This window comes from Helobdella robusta, assembly GCF_000326865.2.
Source record: "Helobdella robusta unplaced genomic scaffold HELROscaffold_2, whole genome shotgun sequence".
Lineage (NCBI taxonomy): Eukaryota > Metazoa > Annelida > Clitellata > Rhynchobdellida > Glossiphoniidae > Helobdella > Helobdella robusta.
In genome coordinates, this window is record NW_008704083.1 from 3,571,471 (window position 1) to 3,589,445 (window position 17,975).

The 17,975-nt window shown below is 34.4% G+C and overlaps 2 protein-coding genes across 2 annotated transcripts; one reads left to right on the forward strand and one right to left on the reverse strand.

Moving 5' to 3' along the window:
* Positions 1–760: 760 nt before the first annotated feature.
* HELRODRAFT_140484 (hypothetical protein) lies at positions 761–6,108 on the forward strand (the record flags this gene model as incomplete). Its single annotated transcript, XM_009017266.1, has 7 exons — positions 761–933; positions 2,246–2,436; positions 2,858–2,954; positions 3,864–4,000; positions 4,270–4,452; positions 4,566–4,942; positions 5,884–6,108. Coding segments are annotated over 7 exons (1,383 nt in total), but the record flags the coding sequence as incomplete, so codon positions are not given.
* A 4,344-nt stretch (positions 6,109–10,452) lies between these two features.
* HELRODRAFT_160294 (hypothetical protein) lies at positions 10,453–16,858 on the reverse strand (the record flags this gene model as incomplete). The annotated part of the gene is made up of 6 exons (XM_009017267.1): positions 10,453–11,046; positions 11,716–12,125; positions 15,668–15,812; positions 16,138–16,325; positions 16,474–16,653; positions 16,762–16,858. 6 exons carry the CDS (start codon positions 16,856–16,858, stop codon positions 10,453–10,455), a joined length of 1,614 nt encoding a protein of 537 aa, XP_009015515.1.
* Between the last annotated feature and the right edge of the window lie 1,117 nt (positions 16,859–17,975).

Sequence of the window (17,975 nt, forward strand, 5' to 3'; positions counted from 1 at the left end):
TTTAGAACAGATTTCAAAACCCATCTGCTTGCAAAATTCATTGAGGAGCTCTTTGAACATCGCAGAAATAGCGCTTTGTAAACTAATTGATTAACTAATTGATAATATTACATAAGAGGTTTGTTTTGGTTGAACAATTTTTTTGAAATTTTAATAGTATATTACATGTTTTTAAAAGACAAAAATAACTTTGAAAAAATGTGATAAAAAAATTACGTCTTATATCATTAAAATGCTACATCCATAGTGTCAATCATATATTCAAAATATTTATATTGTTCTGCGCATAACGATTACTTAATTTATAGATATAAATATATATATATATATATATATATATATATATTATTGTAAAAATCAATAAAATGTCAATTACTACGAAAAAATGTTTAATGTTTACGCGTTTAATTCCATAGAACAAAGAAAAGTTATTAGGCAGGTAACAATTATTATGCCATATCCATTATACCCATGACTTAATTGTAGAAAATATTTTACTTTTAAACTATTTTTTAAATCAATACGGCACCACGGTGACGATTTGATTATTAAAATCATTTTTATTTTGTTTATCGTATAAAATATCTTGGGAACATTAAAAATGGCGTCACAGACTTTTAATTTGTCTATTATTATAGCTGGTGTTATTTTAACTTTAGCGTACATCAAACGTAACTACGATTCTAACGAAACATATTTGCAAAATATTTTAGAAGGCCTGTTGGTTGCCGAAAATTCGGCTAGAGTTGCTGACGGGTTAAAAGTGGCCGTAGGATTTGGCAGTTGTATAGATGTCATCGTACCTGCTTTAGAAGTTTTAAGGCTTTTGAATGTAACGGCGCCTAAAGTTTCTCAACACCATCACGCCATTCATGACCTGCAACAATTTACAGATGCCTTTGCCTACTTTTTCAGTCATGGAGCTGCTGCTGAGTATGCTATTTTTTATGCTATATTATTTATTATAATACATTGTTGTGTTACCAAACTTTTTTCATTCTGGTTTATTTAATTTTGTTTTTATTTTGGTTTTTTATAATGTAAATTAGGACTCAAGGCAGCTTGTGTTTGTTTGTTTGTGTGTGTTTGTGTGTGTGTGTGTGGGTGTGTATGTTTGTTTGTTTGTGTGTGCGTGTGTGCATGTGTGTCTGCGTGTTTGCTTATAGGATAGGATGAATGAACATATAAATATAATAGACAAATATACAAACATGTAATCATTACATGTTTGCATATTTATAATGTAATGTTATGTGTTTAAAGCTACTTTTAAGTAAAAGTTTTCAAATTTTAAAAGAAATGATTTTTTTAAATCTTTAAATCAAAAAAGGAAAAAATATTTGGTTAACATTGTTTTTAAGCAAAGATCATGGGAATGATTTGAAAGTATTAAAATCAAATGATGAATATCTTTTTTAATGCTATCTGTAAGAAAACAGTTGGTAGATCATAAATGTGCAAAATATGTTGTTTGATGTATTATATAAAAACTTTTTTTTACATTAAAATAACAAGAAAAAATTGACAATAATTTGTATATGCTAATATTAAATTAAACCCATTTGGTATTCATTTGTGTTTTGATCTAAGATGTGAGTGCATTTTAGTGCTGTAATTGCAGTGATTTATATCCATTTTGGCTTATCCACTTAACTTTTTAATTTAATTTAATAATATTTAATCAATAAACATGTCTGCAAGTATTGTTGCATTTCATTCATTCATAATGCTTAGATTTATATTTATTCTGAATGATTGATGCTTTACATCAGAGTTATTTTGTACGATATTAATTAACTATTCTATAACTTTTTCCCAGTTTCAAACGAACTACCACCATAACTTGAAAGATTTTTAAAATCTGAATTTTGTATTAATCCCTTTTGCACATTCAATGCAAGATCCATCTTTCTACTTATCCATTTATATCATTTTGCTTTTTTTTCAATTACTACTTGTTAAGTTAGCCAGTATAAAACTCCATTCAATTCATTTATCCCAATAATAATTATATTCATTATATAATTATATAATTATATGATCCTATATAATTATATGAGCATGCCAAAAGCACTTGCTCATTACCTAAACCTAACTTCTTTCACAAAAATGCTAACATAATTTTAATTCTTTAAAATATTCTTCTTTGTTTCTTTATTATGAATTTATAAATAATAGTTAATAATAATAAATAAGTAATATAAATATAATAATTATAATTTTAAATTATGGTTGCATTATGCAGGCATTATGTGACAGATGACAAGTTTTTCAAATCATTAGTCGACGCTGCCTTGGAAACAAAATCAGCAAGGCAGGTTGTTGGCGGCAATGCTCCAGTTATGCTGAATAATTTCAAGAAGTTGGGCTTTCAAGTGCTCTTAGGTGCTCAGATGACTGAAAAATTACGGAAAATGATTGGCGATGATATACTGGGTTTGTTTTTACCTTTCTGCTTTTTTTGTTTTGCTTGTTTTATCAATCAGTTGAAAAGCTGATCTTTACTATTATTTAGAAATTTGACTTAGTAAAATATTTATTTCTTCTATTTGTTTCCATTATTTTAGAAATGTTTATATCTCACTCTTGTTCATTTTGAACTATTAAACTCTTTATTTATACCCATCAAATTGTCTGAAAAACATTAAACTTCGCTACATTGTTAATATTATTTATTACTGGGTGTCATTTCTTAGATAATTTTTTCAAATATCTGTAGCTATCAAATATTACACTATCATTGTTTTGAATGTTTGTTTCTTGGGTCTTCTCTATTTCAATTCCAACCATTTCGTTTCTTTTTTGTTTTCTTGTCAATTTTGTAGAATTGTACTTACTGAATTATTAATTCTGCCAGTTGCTGGAAGTAATGTGGAACGTGATGACATCCATCTAATTTTAGAATACGGCAAAGGAGAAACATGGGGAAACTTTGAATCACCAAGGGCTAACAGGTGATGTTATCATCATTATCATTATTGCAATGATCATGTCATTGTTTTTATTATCTGGTGTAATTTAAAGAAAAAATCAGTGAGTTTATTCAACTTCCAGCTAGCTTAGCATAGCTAGTTTATTTTTTGAAAATTTTGGTATGAGTTTCATTTAATGCTCTTTTACTTTTTCTATTTATATTCAAGGCAAGAAGAATGCATTGTTTTTGAGTGACAAATAAAAAGAGATTTTTTTTATTAGTTACAAACTAATCAGGCCTATCATGATGCTATGTTATTGGTTGAGATTTTGTGAACCTCGTAAATCCTGGTTCAAGTCATTGTACAAATATGCACAGCACAGACCTGTAGTATCATCTGTTGTGTTGTAATCATTCATAAAGTTGTACTTACATTGGCCGTCATTACAAAGCTTTGGAAATTGAATCTTTCAGATTGAGTAACTGTTTGAAATGACATTATCAATAGTCCTGTCACGCGGGTCACAATATTTCTATATTTTTTATGTGTTTAACTCTTCCATGTTATTCTATCCTTTTGTTACTCTTATTTCATTAATATCCATACGTGAATACATTAGAAGACAGACTCTAATATTAACCTGCCTTTCAGTAACATGCATTCAAATTAAAATCTGCCAAACATTTTTAATGTGAGGCGCAAGTTTATGAAAATCCTTTATTATCCTACAAATAATCACTGAAATTAAAAGCTTTTCGAAATATTTCTTTCACAAACAAACTTCTTTTCTTATTTTTAATAAATTCTCTTTATTCCACATTGTCACTCAAATGACATTTAATTTTTTTCTGACATTCTTATCTATCCACTTCTCAGGATGTAACCTTGCTTTTGTACTCATAGCCATCTATATTAATAACATTTTATTTATTGCCTAACTGATTGCAGATTCATCATACATAATGACCACAACAATCCTATGCTGAAGTCACTGGAAGAGTTTTCAGTGAGTCTGAAGACGTTTAAGCCACATTTGGTTGTTGTTGGCGGCTTGCAAATGCTTGACAACTTCCCCTTTAAAACTGGTTCTCATTTTTTGTTATTCACTGCACCTAATTTATTTGATATGATTGATCAGACACTGTGATGATGACACATAAACATTTTTTGCTGTGATGAAATGGTATTCTCTAAGTTTGAATAATTTTTATGTGAAACAGAGTTTATTTTGTTTGTGGTTCTAAAAAAATTCTCAATAATTATCTTAATAATTTGTTTTAATAAATTATATCCAAACTTGGATTTTTCAAATTTCTTATCAAGAAAAATAAATGCATCTGTATGCAATCCAAAGGTGAAAGACGAGCAAGATTGAATGAACTTGCGAAATTGCTGGGCGAACTCGATGCTGACACACACATCCACTTTGAAATGGCTCATTTTACAGATGCTGACTGTCTCAAGGATATCTTGGATACTGTTGCTTATCACTGTGATTCTTTTGGCATGAATGAGCAAGAGCTGCCGAATTTGTTAGGTACTTTGGCTTTTTCTTCTAATTTACTTTTTAAACATTTTGTAGAAATTCAAAGTTGTTTATCACTGAACGTTTTTTAAGCGTTTATCATCATTGTTATTGGATTGAGGTAGGTTTATTAGAAGATGATATGCTCACTCCCTCATCTGATCCGAGTCCTCGCATTGCCACCACTCTCGATCAGATGAGACTTCTTTTCAAGCTACTCAAGACAAGGGCCTTTGAAATCGACGAAAAGATTTTGAAGCACGAGAAACTAGATGACAGCAATAAAGATGACATTGAAAAAGCAGAAGAAAGTAATTCTAATGACGTTGATGACGGATACAAAAAACAGCCGTTACGAAAACACAAAATAACTCGTCTCCACGTGCACACACTGGCATTTCAAGTCATCATGACAGAGAACAGCTCGCCGTGGAAGAACAGCATGCAGGCTGCGGCCAGGGCGGCTCTCACAGCCAACAGACACACCTGTGGCTCACATCAGGTAACAACAACTCTTTCGATTATTTTCGTCATTCTAATACTAAACTTTAGGCGTAATTTCATTATAGAAATCTTCGTTGATTTTTGTTTAAAATTAATGTAATTTAAATTTTGCTATAAATGAATGAAGAAATATGTGAATATTCAAAAATTAATTTTTTATATTCTTACAAAAAATACTATATACAAATGATTGTCAGAGAGTAAAATTGATTTTGTCGGTTATATTCTAATAAAATAGTTTATGATTCCAATTTTAAATTAGTTTTACCTAATTGGTTATAAAAGATAATTTTTTTTCTACAATTTGTTCGTTTGCAGTCAATTTTTAGTGATTTCTCATAAGAAATTTAAACCTTATGTCAGCATAATTGTTATTAAATAAATTAGAAAATGTCAATATGCGTGCACCGTTTAGAAAATTCATTCAAATTAAGTTTTTTAAACTTAATTCTTCAACCTTAAAAAAGTATGCACTTTGAAATTACTGAATTTGAACACATTTGAAGTGAACGTAGAACCGTTAATTGAATGTTATGTGGAGATAATCAAACTACGATAGCAATATGCTTGCTATTTTATGCGTAATCTATCTATTAAAGAGGTCTGAATTTTATTGCAGTAGTTTCAAGCTAGTTACATAAGAATAGATAATTTCATTTCAACTCTGTTACACTTCTTTAGCTACATTAATGACAAAATTAGTTTTTTTTTAGCTGAGTTTGTCCCTCACACATATTCTTGCGGATATCTGCATTACATTTTCTATTTGCTGTTAACTCAGTGTTATCTTGCCTTCATTGTCTGGTTACACCACTTCTGCCTACCAAGCTAAGGATTTCATTCATTAAATAAATTATGCTATTGCACTATTTGATTTAAAGAAGTAGTAAATAGTAAAGGCAATAAAATTTTATTTATTAGCCACTTTTTTTGTGACAGATAAATTTGGAAGCATCAAAAATCTTGATGGATGATTCCTTCTCACTGACGAGAAGAGAGAGTGGTCCAAGGTTGCAGGTTGATTCATCGGAGCCAGTGACGTGTTGGTACGAAGATGATACGGACTTTAAAGTTTGCTTAGCTCCTGTGATTGTTTGCACTAAAGTCGTTCAGACTGTTGGAGGGGGTGACAACATATCATCTTCTGGACTCGTCTTGCAGATTTAAGCATTGTAGTTTGAGATGGTTTCATTACGATGCTGTTTGCACATCACTCGCGTTAATTTAAAATAATATTAAAAATCAGCTCTGCAAAGTATATATCGTTTTGGCAAACTTAAGTTTTATTTAATTACATGAATTTTTTACATTTTATTATTATTTTGAGGCATAAACATTACCATTCAACGGTGATTCCTATAAAACATGATGCTTATATACAACATCACTGAAACTGTTAAGATGGTTTTTTGTTGACGACACATTCATGTACGACATTTTTGTGTAATTTCTGTTGATTTTGTTCATTCATTCCCATATTAACTTTAATTTTAGTTTATGCATTTCAACACAAGCCAGATTTGAACGATGTTACCGTTTCTCTATTTAAAGTTTAATTTTACGGAATCTTATGTGAAGCAATTAGGGATAATTTTTTCAATCTCAGGTAGACGAATGTCTCCATCGATAATGAGTTACGTCATTTGCACCATTCAGTTGCGAGCCTTAAATATCTTCGCATAATAATTAATAATCTGCTTATAACTCAATATTTTTGAAAAATGGTCTGATTGCGTCTATTAACTTGTAGATTTATAAGAATGATTATATTTTTGTGATCAGGTAAGGATAAGCCGCAGATGCTACCACATTTTTAACTGGGCATTTTTGTGCTTTCTCTTGAAAACTCCCGATCAAGTGTTCGTCCATTTCTCTTTGTTGTACTATACATAAATATTTTGAACAATCATTCCGAATCCTGCTGATGTAATATTATAATTAAAATCTAATAATCGACTTCACGGACCACTGGTAAATGAATACACTAAACTAATTTTCCTTCATTGTAAATTTTCATATTTCATTTTTTTCAAATGTAAATAAACAGTGCTTATTGGTATAAATTTGATGTTCCAACTTTGAACACGCACATTTTTGAGGTTATTAATTTTTAGTTGGATTGAAACATGTGCAAAATGCATTTATATCAGACTAATTAATATTTATTAACATCTTGAGAAAAAGTCATAATTTTAATAGTAACCTGCATTGCATGTCAATAAAATTCAGTTTGATCGTAATCATTGTTGTATCGTTGGTCACTGGACATTTCGAATATTCTCTGGTTGGCTTTAAATATATTTTTAATCTTACACTCTATTTATATTCAAGCAAGGAAATATTTGTTCTCAAAAAAAATTGTGAACCCAAAGACCGAGAACGATTTGGCGGCGAAGATTTTTTTAAATCTCAAAAACAGCAATAAACTGAAAGAACTCCAATATTGTTTGTGCAGACACTTCTTAAGTCCTGTTTTTAAATTTCTTCGAGTTAAATATAAAAAAATTCAATTTTTTAAAGGAAAACCGAATTACGTGTAAGCTTGTGCGGCCTGTATTTTGCTCATTTTGGAATAAATCGCTAACGATGGCACATTGTTTGTTGTACAGTATTGATATGGCTGTTGGCAAATGTGAAAGCGGCAATGCATTTATTTCACTGATTGATTGATTGGACTTTTAATTTAAAGGAAATTCGAATTTAGCAATTTTGCCGTCTGTTCCATGATACCATGCATTTATGTCCGAAATCATGTTTAATATTTGTGAGAATTGAAAATTTGTAAAAAAACCTTTTCATCGTCTGAGCTTAAAAATCAATTTATAAAATCGCAAAACAATTGTTTGTCCATAATTTTTATTGCATTACAATAGCTAATGACGGCAATAAATGATAATGAATTAGAATAATCATTTTTACAAAAAGTCTAAGATTCGGCAGTAGAACTACAGCAAGAATGCCAGTTTCATCCTAACTACACCTGATGAAATGAATTCATAAAAATAAATCTCCGGAGCGATGTGCATGAAAGTTCCGACCTAGTTAATTTGCAATATAAGTGAACTTTATCAAACACATTATGGTATTATTCAACAATTATCGCAATTTAAACCAATACAGAAAATAGTAGAATTATAAAAAAATGCCGAAAAATATTTAAATTGAATAATCGATTACAACTGATCCTGAACTCGAGAAAAATGTGTATTTTATTATATTAGTCCCGGAAAAGATGTTGCTTTTGAGAATTAAAAGGGAATTTGAACCATAACGGCTTATGACTGCGAAGAAAAGACTTATGTAAAGATGTTGAGCCAAGTGTGAGCTCAAGTAATCTATAAAAGTACGAAGTTAGATTAAGTAAGAACAGTTATCCTAAAATTTGGTGCATCATTTTTATTCGTAAAAAATAAGCATGAAAAATTCGTTCTCGGATGTTTCCATCTTATCGACTTCAGCTAGGACAGCACAGGTAGGCTTCTATCAAAATGGGCATGACTTTTGAATAAATCAAGTTTATAAAGATGGACTCCTCCGTACAAGCAAAATGCATTGAAGATCGTATTTCAAATTATAATTTTAGTGAACAGGAGAGAAATAATAACATTCTGATCTTTAAAAAGTATTAGTATATGGACCAGTTCGGTGTTATATGCATATGCTCGTCAACGGCTCGATCTCCTAAACTTTTTGGTTGCTTTGAAATGCAATTATTTCAAAAAAATGAATAAAAAATAAATTAATTTCTTTTAATTTAAACAAGATACTGAAGAGAGCCAGCAAACTTTTAAATGTTTTGACACGCCAAACCGAAATATAAATTTAACAAAGCAGTAAAAAAGTTTGATAGTCAATGCATCTTAAATTTACAAATACAAAAAATCAATAAGAACTCATATTGGTAATGATATAATAAAACAATATTAACTCAGATAAATTTCTTAAAACCACTAACATGTTGAAATAGTAGGAAAAGATTAAAAATCCAAGCGACAAAATGATATAATCTATGATATGAAGAACACAAGTATTTAGGAAACAAAATACAAATTATCGTAATTTACAGGTTAAATAAATAAATTGTAATCGTGGAATGTAAAATATTTGCTATCTAGCATATTCATCAATTAGAAATTACAATTTCTCTGTGTTAGGAAATTAGTTTTTCATATATTGTAATGTTTGATTTATGAAAAAGCGCAGAGACTGGAAATAGATAAAACGCACGGTGAATCATAACAGGTGATTGAAAATGTTTGCTGGAAACTAAAAGATGTCAAACCCATTGTGTTGGTAAGAGACTACTGGCAAATGATGATAGGTTGATGTTACAAAACATTAGTGTTTGGATTACGTACTGGGGGGGCAAACTCAGTGAGTGGTCATGCAGGATTAGGAAACCTTTAAACACAGCTTATATAAATATATATAAATATATATATATTATATATATAGTATAATAGTTAAATAATATATGTATGTATCCAGTGAAACAATGATAAAACCATAACGCATCATTAAAATAGTTAAATATACATAAAAAGCGTAATATTAAAACTCCACTTTATCTACTAACTCACATTTAATTTACAATGACACATTAGTTAGATAATCGAAACGAATTTATTTTATTTACATTTAAATCATTTTTTGACAATTAAATAAGTATGTTATTATTAATAGCAGAAAAATAATTTTCTAGCATGGAACATCTGAGAAGTTACGCTTTCAACACGTGACAAACATTCAAATCGACATCGAATTAAAATATTAAAAACCATTTAAATTAAATTATATAATATATATGTAGGTATGTATATAACTTAAACACACGCTTATTGGTATAGAATGAGAATTAATTCATCAATAAATACACTATAAGTTGGGATATTAGAAAGCATTCTTCTGTTCTAACTTGAATGTTTTAGCACACGTTAGGACAAACCGTTAAGAGCAAGAACATAAACAACTTAACCACTTTTGAAACGTCAGATAAATAAAAACTCAGGGAATAAATATAAAAACATTAAAAAAATTATGGAGCACAACATCTGAATTGTGTAGTGCATTTTATAGTTTATATTTATATCGTGATTTCAATTTAATTGCTATTTTTTTTCATTCATGTATTTTTTAAAGTAATAAATTAAATTTTAAGAATTGCTTCAATTAGCAAAACATATTTCATAAATAAGAAAAGATAAAATATTGCTAATAAATCCGACTGACAATTAATTTCAGAGAAATGAAAAATTTTTTGAAAGAGGTAATAGAAACTTTTGTAAAGTTTTCATAAAAATGGAATCTGACAACCGAGAGAAAAAGAGGAAGAGAGATAGATATACTACAGTGGTTGTATCGGGTGCTCATCCAAGTCAGGATTCCAAATTTGACATTTACAACATATGCACCTACTGAAAGTTGAATCATCCTATACAAATAATATTTTCTGAACAATTATTTCAAAAAATCCTTAACAAATGGTTTTTTTTAATGAAATAGAATTAGTTACGAAGAGCCATTACTTAAAAGTAGTTGCTGTTGCAGGTTGCTCAGCAACTGCTTTCTATTCATCTCCAAACTGGTTTGATTTTGTTGAATTTGTAGCACGATGTCGTCGCTGGATTGGTCGTCCTCCTCTGAGTTGTGGTTGTTACTTTGATTCAGACCTCCAAGTTTACATTTCTGTTGCTGTTGCAACTGCAACTGTAACTCCAACTGTTTCAATTCCTGCAGTTGAATTTGCTGTTGTAGCTGCTGTTGAATTTGTACTAGCTGTTGTTGTTGGAGTTGCTGCTGAAGAGTCAAATTATTTAGAGGTTGCTGAAAAGGTTTTTGCTGTTTTGACTGCTGCAATAATTTTGTGGGTGATTGTTGCAATTGTTTTTGCAATGTTTGCTGTAACTGTTGCAGAGTCTGCTTAAGTTGTGGTTGTTGTTGCTGCTGCATCTTTTGTTGTTGTAAAGTCTGCTGCAATTGAAGCAATTGTAATTGAGTTGACAGCGATTGTTGGTTCGGTTGATGGTTTTGGAATGATTTTGAAGGTTGCTGCAGTGGGATATCACTGCCTGTTGTACTGAGTGATGTTGTTTGAAATCCAGTCTGCATGAATAATAAAAAAATGTTAAAAATTTATGCCTATCATGTTTACAGCTATATTATGAAGCACATTGGTAGATAAAGTGCATTTATTAACTTTAGAGAGTAGAGAAAAAATGGGTTGAAAAGCTCCGGATGTTGAAAGCAAGAGAGATAAAAATATAGAGGGGGCTGTAGAGAAGAGAGAATGTTGTGATGTGGAACTGCTCACATAATAAGGTTCTCTAATGGTTGGATTAAAAAAATAATGATTAATTAATATATAAACATGGAAAGATTAAAAAATTGAGAAGAGTAAGATATATTAGGAATGATGCTGTTGTTGTTGCAGAATCATCACGGGACTTCTTCAATATTTTTATGAGATATAGACGATAAAGATAAGATAAAGACGCATGAATGATAAGTGAGGTATATCTGCAATGCAAACGTGCAAACAAGTTCACACAAACTTGCCAGAAATCGACTTTGAAAAATTACAATTAAATTGTGAGCTGTGAGCCTCCAAACACAGTTGATGATGAATGTATGATAGTATGTGAGTGACATAGGATTACTGCATCAACATCAGAGGATCATTCTAGTTGTGCTACAACACCATGATCGAGATGGCGCAACAAAATATTTAGAAAACAAAATTTTATGCCAATAAATGAAATGAAATGTAATAACCACTGGTTGTTCAAGTGAAGTACTGTTAGACAACGATGCTAATAATTGTCGTTGCTGTTGAAGTAACTGCTGTTGTGCCAAGTTCTGAGCCAGCAACTGCTGAGGTTGGTTCATCAAAAGCTGTTGCTGTTGTTGTTGAAGTTGTTGATTCTTCAATCCTAAAACATTAGGAGCTGCAGCGAACGGATCAATATGACTGGCTGTTGAATTCAACCACTGCTCTGCCTCTGAAAGCTGATTGCTTGGTTTCTTTGTGCCATTTGTTGCCCATGGATTGCTCTGGGTTATTGGCAGTGATGTATTGTTTGATAAACCAAAAATATTATTAGATTTGCTGGTCTCAACAGCTGGCTTGATCTGATTCAGTAGAGTGTTCAGGTCGGCTGCTATTTGTTTCAAATGCTGCGGCGCTGCAACGAATAACATTAAATTAACCAACAAAGTTTTAAAAATAATATAACATAAATCAATCAATCAATCTTCATTTAGCGTCCAGAGACCCAGTTCTCCGAGGTAGGACGTATAAATAAATAATACATGAAATTATAAATAAATAAACAAAATTATATAGTTAAAAGAAATCAATCAATCTTCGTTTTGCGTCCAGAGACCCGGTTTCCCGAGGTAGGACGTTGTTCTCTTTGCCATCAACTTTTTGCGTCAAATTAGACGATCAGTTGTATCCATTTCATTTAAATTTAGAGCTTTCATGTCTTGCTCGATTGTTTGCGACCAGGACTTCTTTAGACGGCCTTTGGGACGTGTGCCAGGTACTTCAACATCTGCAAGAGAAGTTATGGCACTGTTTCCACTTCGTTTGACATGACCAAACCACCGCAGACGGTGTTGCCGGCATTCGTCCTTTATATCATCTAAACCAGCACGACGCAAGATTTCGGTAAATTTGATGTGGTCCTTCAGACTAATTCGTTGCATCCATCGGAGCATTTTCATGTCGGTTCGTTGAAGTTGTTGTTCCAGTTTGGTTGTCATTGGCCATGTTTCTGCACCATATAACAACACCGGACGTATCACAGATTTATAAAGTCTTGATCGTAAGGAGATGCCATTTATTCCAGGCTGCGCGTATGCGTGCTCGAACGGCAGCTTCAGCTGTTCCAGTACAATCCAGAACATCCCCTAGATATTGAAACGATGTGACTTTCTCTATCTTAATGGCTTCAAAAACAGTGCTATTTCGAATTCGTTGTTGAGGATTGATGCAAGCAGGACAAACAAAATTGGACACTTTAGATAAAGTACCAATTATTTTTGAACAACGTTTGTGACACCACTGGTTACACTGCTGACACTTGATTGAATTGTTACCAACACCAGCTTTACAAACTGAACAGGGCCATCATCCAGTAGCTGTGGATTGGATAGGTTCACCAGTGTTCATTGCTTTGGTTTTGCTGATGTTGACTTTGAATCCATGATCGGTGAGTCTGGTGTTCCAATCTTCAAACATCTGTTCTGCATTCTGCTCAGACGTGGCTGTTAAAACGATATCATCAGCATATACTAGATTCCAAATGTCACCAGTGCGTATCGGTTTTGTGATTTCTTCCATCACAGTTATAAATAACAGTGGACTGAGAATCGAGCCTTAGTGAACTCCAACGCCGATGTCAAAAACATCTGTGTTTCCAACCGTTGTATTGACAAGAGTCTTAGTATTCGTATACATTTCCACCACAAGTCGAACAAGATGTTCTGGAATGAGTTGTCGTCGTAGATTCCACCTGATTGCTTCACGGGGAACTCGATCAAATGCTTTTTCAAAGTCTACAAAAATGTGTGATAGTTGTTGATACTTTGCGAGGTACTTCTCTTGCAGTTGCCGAAGGATGTGAATTGCATCAATTGTTGATTTCCCCGCTAAGAAACCAAATTGATAAATTCCAATTGTGATGCACGACGTTAATCTTCTCTCAATGATTTTCTCGACAATTTTCAGGAAGTGTTCTAACAGACGTATACCCCGATATGATGAACAGTTCAATGGATCGCCTTTGTATAGCGGGACTGTCATGCTATAGTTCCATTCAGTCGGCATTGAGCAATTTCTCCAGATTTCACGGCAAAGTTGTAGTAACGTTTAGATACCTGCAGTACCAGATGCTTTGATAATGTCATTTGTGAGTCCAGAGGGCCCTGCTGCCTTTCCATCCTTCATAGCTTTCAGAGCTTCTGTAAGCTCCTCTATAGGGATGTCTGGAATTGGACCTTCGATGGGTGGAGCGTCAAAGTTAACATTGATGGAATTTGTTTCGTTTAACAGACGGTTGAAGTATTCTCTCCACTGTAGCTTGATCTCATCTTGTTCAAGAACCATCTCATTTTTGTCATTTTTGATACATGAGGCACCAACTATGTCTTTTTTCGTACGCTTTGCTTATTTTGCTATACGTATATAGTTAAAAGAATCAGGAATGTTCACATAACAAAATTGCAATTAAAATGGTTAACTGAAAACAGATAATAGCTTAACTTTTCCACGATGTTGTCTTAGAAATAAAATTCTTAGAATCACGAAGCAGCAGTTGACTTGGGAGAGAATAATATGAATATTGCTAATGAATTAAGTTGAAATGATTAATTTATTAGTCTGGGGGTGGAGTAATTTTTGAGAACTAGTTGAGAGTTATATATTTTAATCCTGATTGTTAAAAATGTATATACAGAATACACATATGGACTGCACCGTCGGAACAACGGATTGCGTCATTGGTTAGAGCAAAGAGTCAAATTCTTAACAGGCATCCCCGTGAAAATGACAGACCTGTGCTATCGCCGCTTTGGAAATTGCATTTACGACGTTTTCTTTTATCATCAAATGCAGCGATTCGAGTTCTTTCAAATCCATCGACCACGGACTTGCATTTTTTTTCCCCTCCTCGCTTGCCGCTTGCGAGCTTGCTTGCTCGCATCCATACAACTAGGCCGCCTGCGAGACGGCTCCTGTGGCCAGCTGTCGAAAGAACACCTGCCTGGGGATTCTTGAGTCCGGCATGCGAACGACATGACCAGTCCAACGAAACTGGGCCCGGAGTATAAAGGCTTCAACGCCCGAAACACCAAATATTTTTAGAACATCTGTGTTGGGCACTTGTCCTCCCATCTGATGTGTGCAGTTTTACGGAGGCATCTCATGTGGAGCCGGTCAAGCCTACGCATGTGGCGGCGATATGTGGTCTAAGTTTCGCATCCATACAACAGTGAAAATAACACGACTGCTCTATAAACAGCAACCTTGGTGCACAGAGATATAATGTATTCGTTCCACAGCCGTCTGTTCAGTTTCCAAATGCATCCCATGCCCTCCGCTAACTTTGCAGTGACGTCGTCGTCAGTAATAACAGATAACAACCAAGGTAGCAAAATCTACCAACAGAATTAATGAGAACGCCATCTGCCATCACGTCGGCCGCTGCCTCTGGAGACACAAGATACGATTGACATAAGGTCTCTGTCTTTTTCAAGCTGATTGTGAGTCCAAATCTTTCAGCTATGTCGTGAAAACAATTGAACGGCGGCTGGATTTTCTGAGGCAAATGTGCAACCAGAGCCCAGTCATCAGCAAAGAGAAGGTCACGAACGGTAGCCGTCAAAATTTTTGTTTTTGCCGGCAAGCGGCTGATGGTTGAAGACGTCGCCATCGCAGCTGTTTGAAGTTCTTGCGCCTTTTCCGCCTACCGAAATTCCTTCAATTGTCGAAGCTTTTTTTGTGGTAGATTAGGAACATTGAAATAGAATGTTTTCTTTGCGCTGTTGATCTTGTCGATAGCGCAGGCAATGCGCGCCGCTCTCATGGTGTTTATTAGCCGACAAGCCTCCTTGTCTTGATCATTGAACCAATCCTGGTGGGCGTTTTGTCGAAAGCCAATGACATTTGACGCTACTTCATGCACGGTCCGTTTGAAAGTAGGCCATTGATTATTATCATCACTAGCCAGTGCTGTGTCCAAAAAACGACGAAATGATTTCTTGATTTTGTCGTCACCCAATTTGGCAACATCCAGCTTTTTAGTCCTAACAACTCTGTGGATTTTTTGGCAGGTTTCGCTGATAGAAGAACCATTGTTTTGATCAGCCTGTGATTTAACAAGAAAGTTTTAGTGTCTATTGCTTTGGTGATACGAACTTTGCGGGTAGGGCTGATGGTATTAATTAAATACCAGTGGCCCGAAGGTGGATGTTTCCAGCTGGTTTTCTTTTTGTTTGCTTGTTGAAAGACTGTATTGGTCACGATATGATTGTGCTCAGTAAAGAATTCAAGCAGCATATAACCATTTTCATTTTCTTCGCCAACACCGTTGTTTCCCAGTACTTTGTGTCAAAGCCTATGGTCGCATCTAACCCGGACATTAAAATCACCTAGGACAAATAATTGGTGTTTGAAGAGATTGAGTTGACAACGTCACTGAGCTGCTCGTAAAACGAGTCCTTTTCCTCTTGCGTGGAACACAGTTTAGGAGCATAGCAGTTGATAAAAGTAGCTGCGTTTCCATCTACTAAGGCCAGCTGCAACTTCATCAGGCAAGGAGATATACCACACGGAGTTTCACAAAGTGCTTTCAATAGTGAGCTACGAATGGCAAATCCAACTGAGTTTCATCAACCGGATAATTTTGACAAAAAAAAGTGTATCCCGCTCTCTTTTCTTCAAATTGAGTTGATGCAGGAAACCTTGTTTCGCTTAACGCAGCAACATCAATGTCGCAACGTGCTAGCTTGCGTGCAATGATGACAGACCGGTGTTCATGATGCTCCCCGCTGTCCAGAAATGTGCAGACACTCCACCCGCCAATTTCAGCAGATGTCTGCTTTGTGTTCTTTTCTTTATATCATTGTATTGACCGCAAGTACCCGCCGCGGTGTACTGACAGAATGGGTTAGAGCCAGCTTTGTTTAAAACACCTTTTATAGTCTCCTCTTACAATCGGAGAAAGCAATGCTATCCCTAAATAGGGTTGCTTCGTCGCTTAGGCAAGATACAATCAATGCTCTGGCTCTTGATTTAGCACTGAACGACCGTCACACCTAAGCCGCTCTTGTGCAGGTTTGTGCCTGTGCACTCCCAATAATATCCTTTACCTGTGGACGTTGCCACCCCCAGTCGCCGAGGGGCTTGGAACATTTTTAACTCCCATGAAGAACACTCAGTCGACGAGAACCTTCACAAATGGGTGAATTATAGCGAAGCATGTTCGTGCGGCATGCTCCGCTCCATCTTACGCAGCGATCCTTGACTGCAGGCACAACAAGTTGCGATGTGCAGACTAATCAAGGCAGGCACAGCAGCTTGACCGAGGCTGTGACCGGATTTGTGCAGCAGAATCGCCCTTTATCTAGCCAGTTTGTTCTTCCGCCGATTCTAAGGTTGTCTAATTCAAATATTTCAGATCCTCCCCCAAAAGAGCCGAAATGCATAAATGCCGGAAGCGATTTTCTGTTTGGGTTTACTCCCATAGCCTCATTCATGAATGGCCGCAAGGCAGCGGAGATTAGAATTCAGTTTCCCTCTCCTAGGTAGATGGTCAGCCAAGGCTAACGTGCACTACCTGCCCAGAACGACTGGTTTTGGCTTCAAATGGATTGACTAAGCTGGAAACGGGGGTGGGAATTGAATTCCCATCTTTTAGAAAATACTCCCATTGGCAGTGGGTGTCTCACCCCGGTCAATCAAGTCCTACTCCTGACCTCCACCACGTGGCGAAGCTGTTTAAGCTAACAGGAGAGGGTGACGGCGAGTAACTGGCGCCTTAACAAAATAAACACACACACAAACACACATGCCACACACACACAAACACACGTTAATTGAATATAATTGAGAATCAATGATAGACATGAAAAGCGGAAAAAATTAAAAATTTTGTTGGTGCATGGTGTAGCATGACTTGAAGCCTCTGTGTAAATAAGTCTAATTGTAACTAAGTTAGTGAGGAGAATATGTAGGCACTTCTGCATTTGAACTGCACAATGAGGAACAAAAAAGAATTCCAACCATTGAGTTGATCCTGTTGCTGTTGTTCCAGTTCTTGTTTCTGCTGCAGTTGCATCTGAAGTTTCTTGGCTGATTGAAGTTGTTGCTGTTGGCTGAGAACCGAAGCCAATGTACAGAATGTAGATGTTGATGGAGCTTGTATGGGCTCTGCTTGGTGGAAGATGTTGTTGAGTGGTAGTGAAGTTGAAATATCTTTGTTCATCATGTTCTTGTGAAACAAACTTTGAGACAAAACATCATCTTGAGG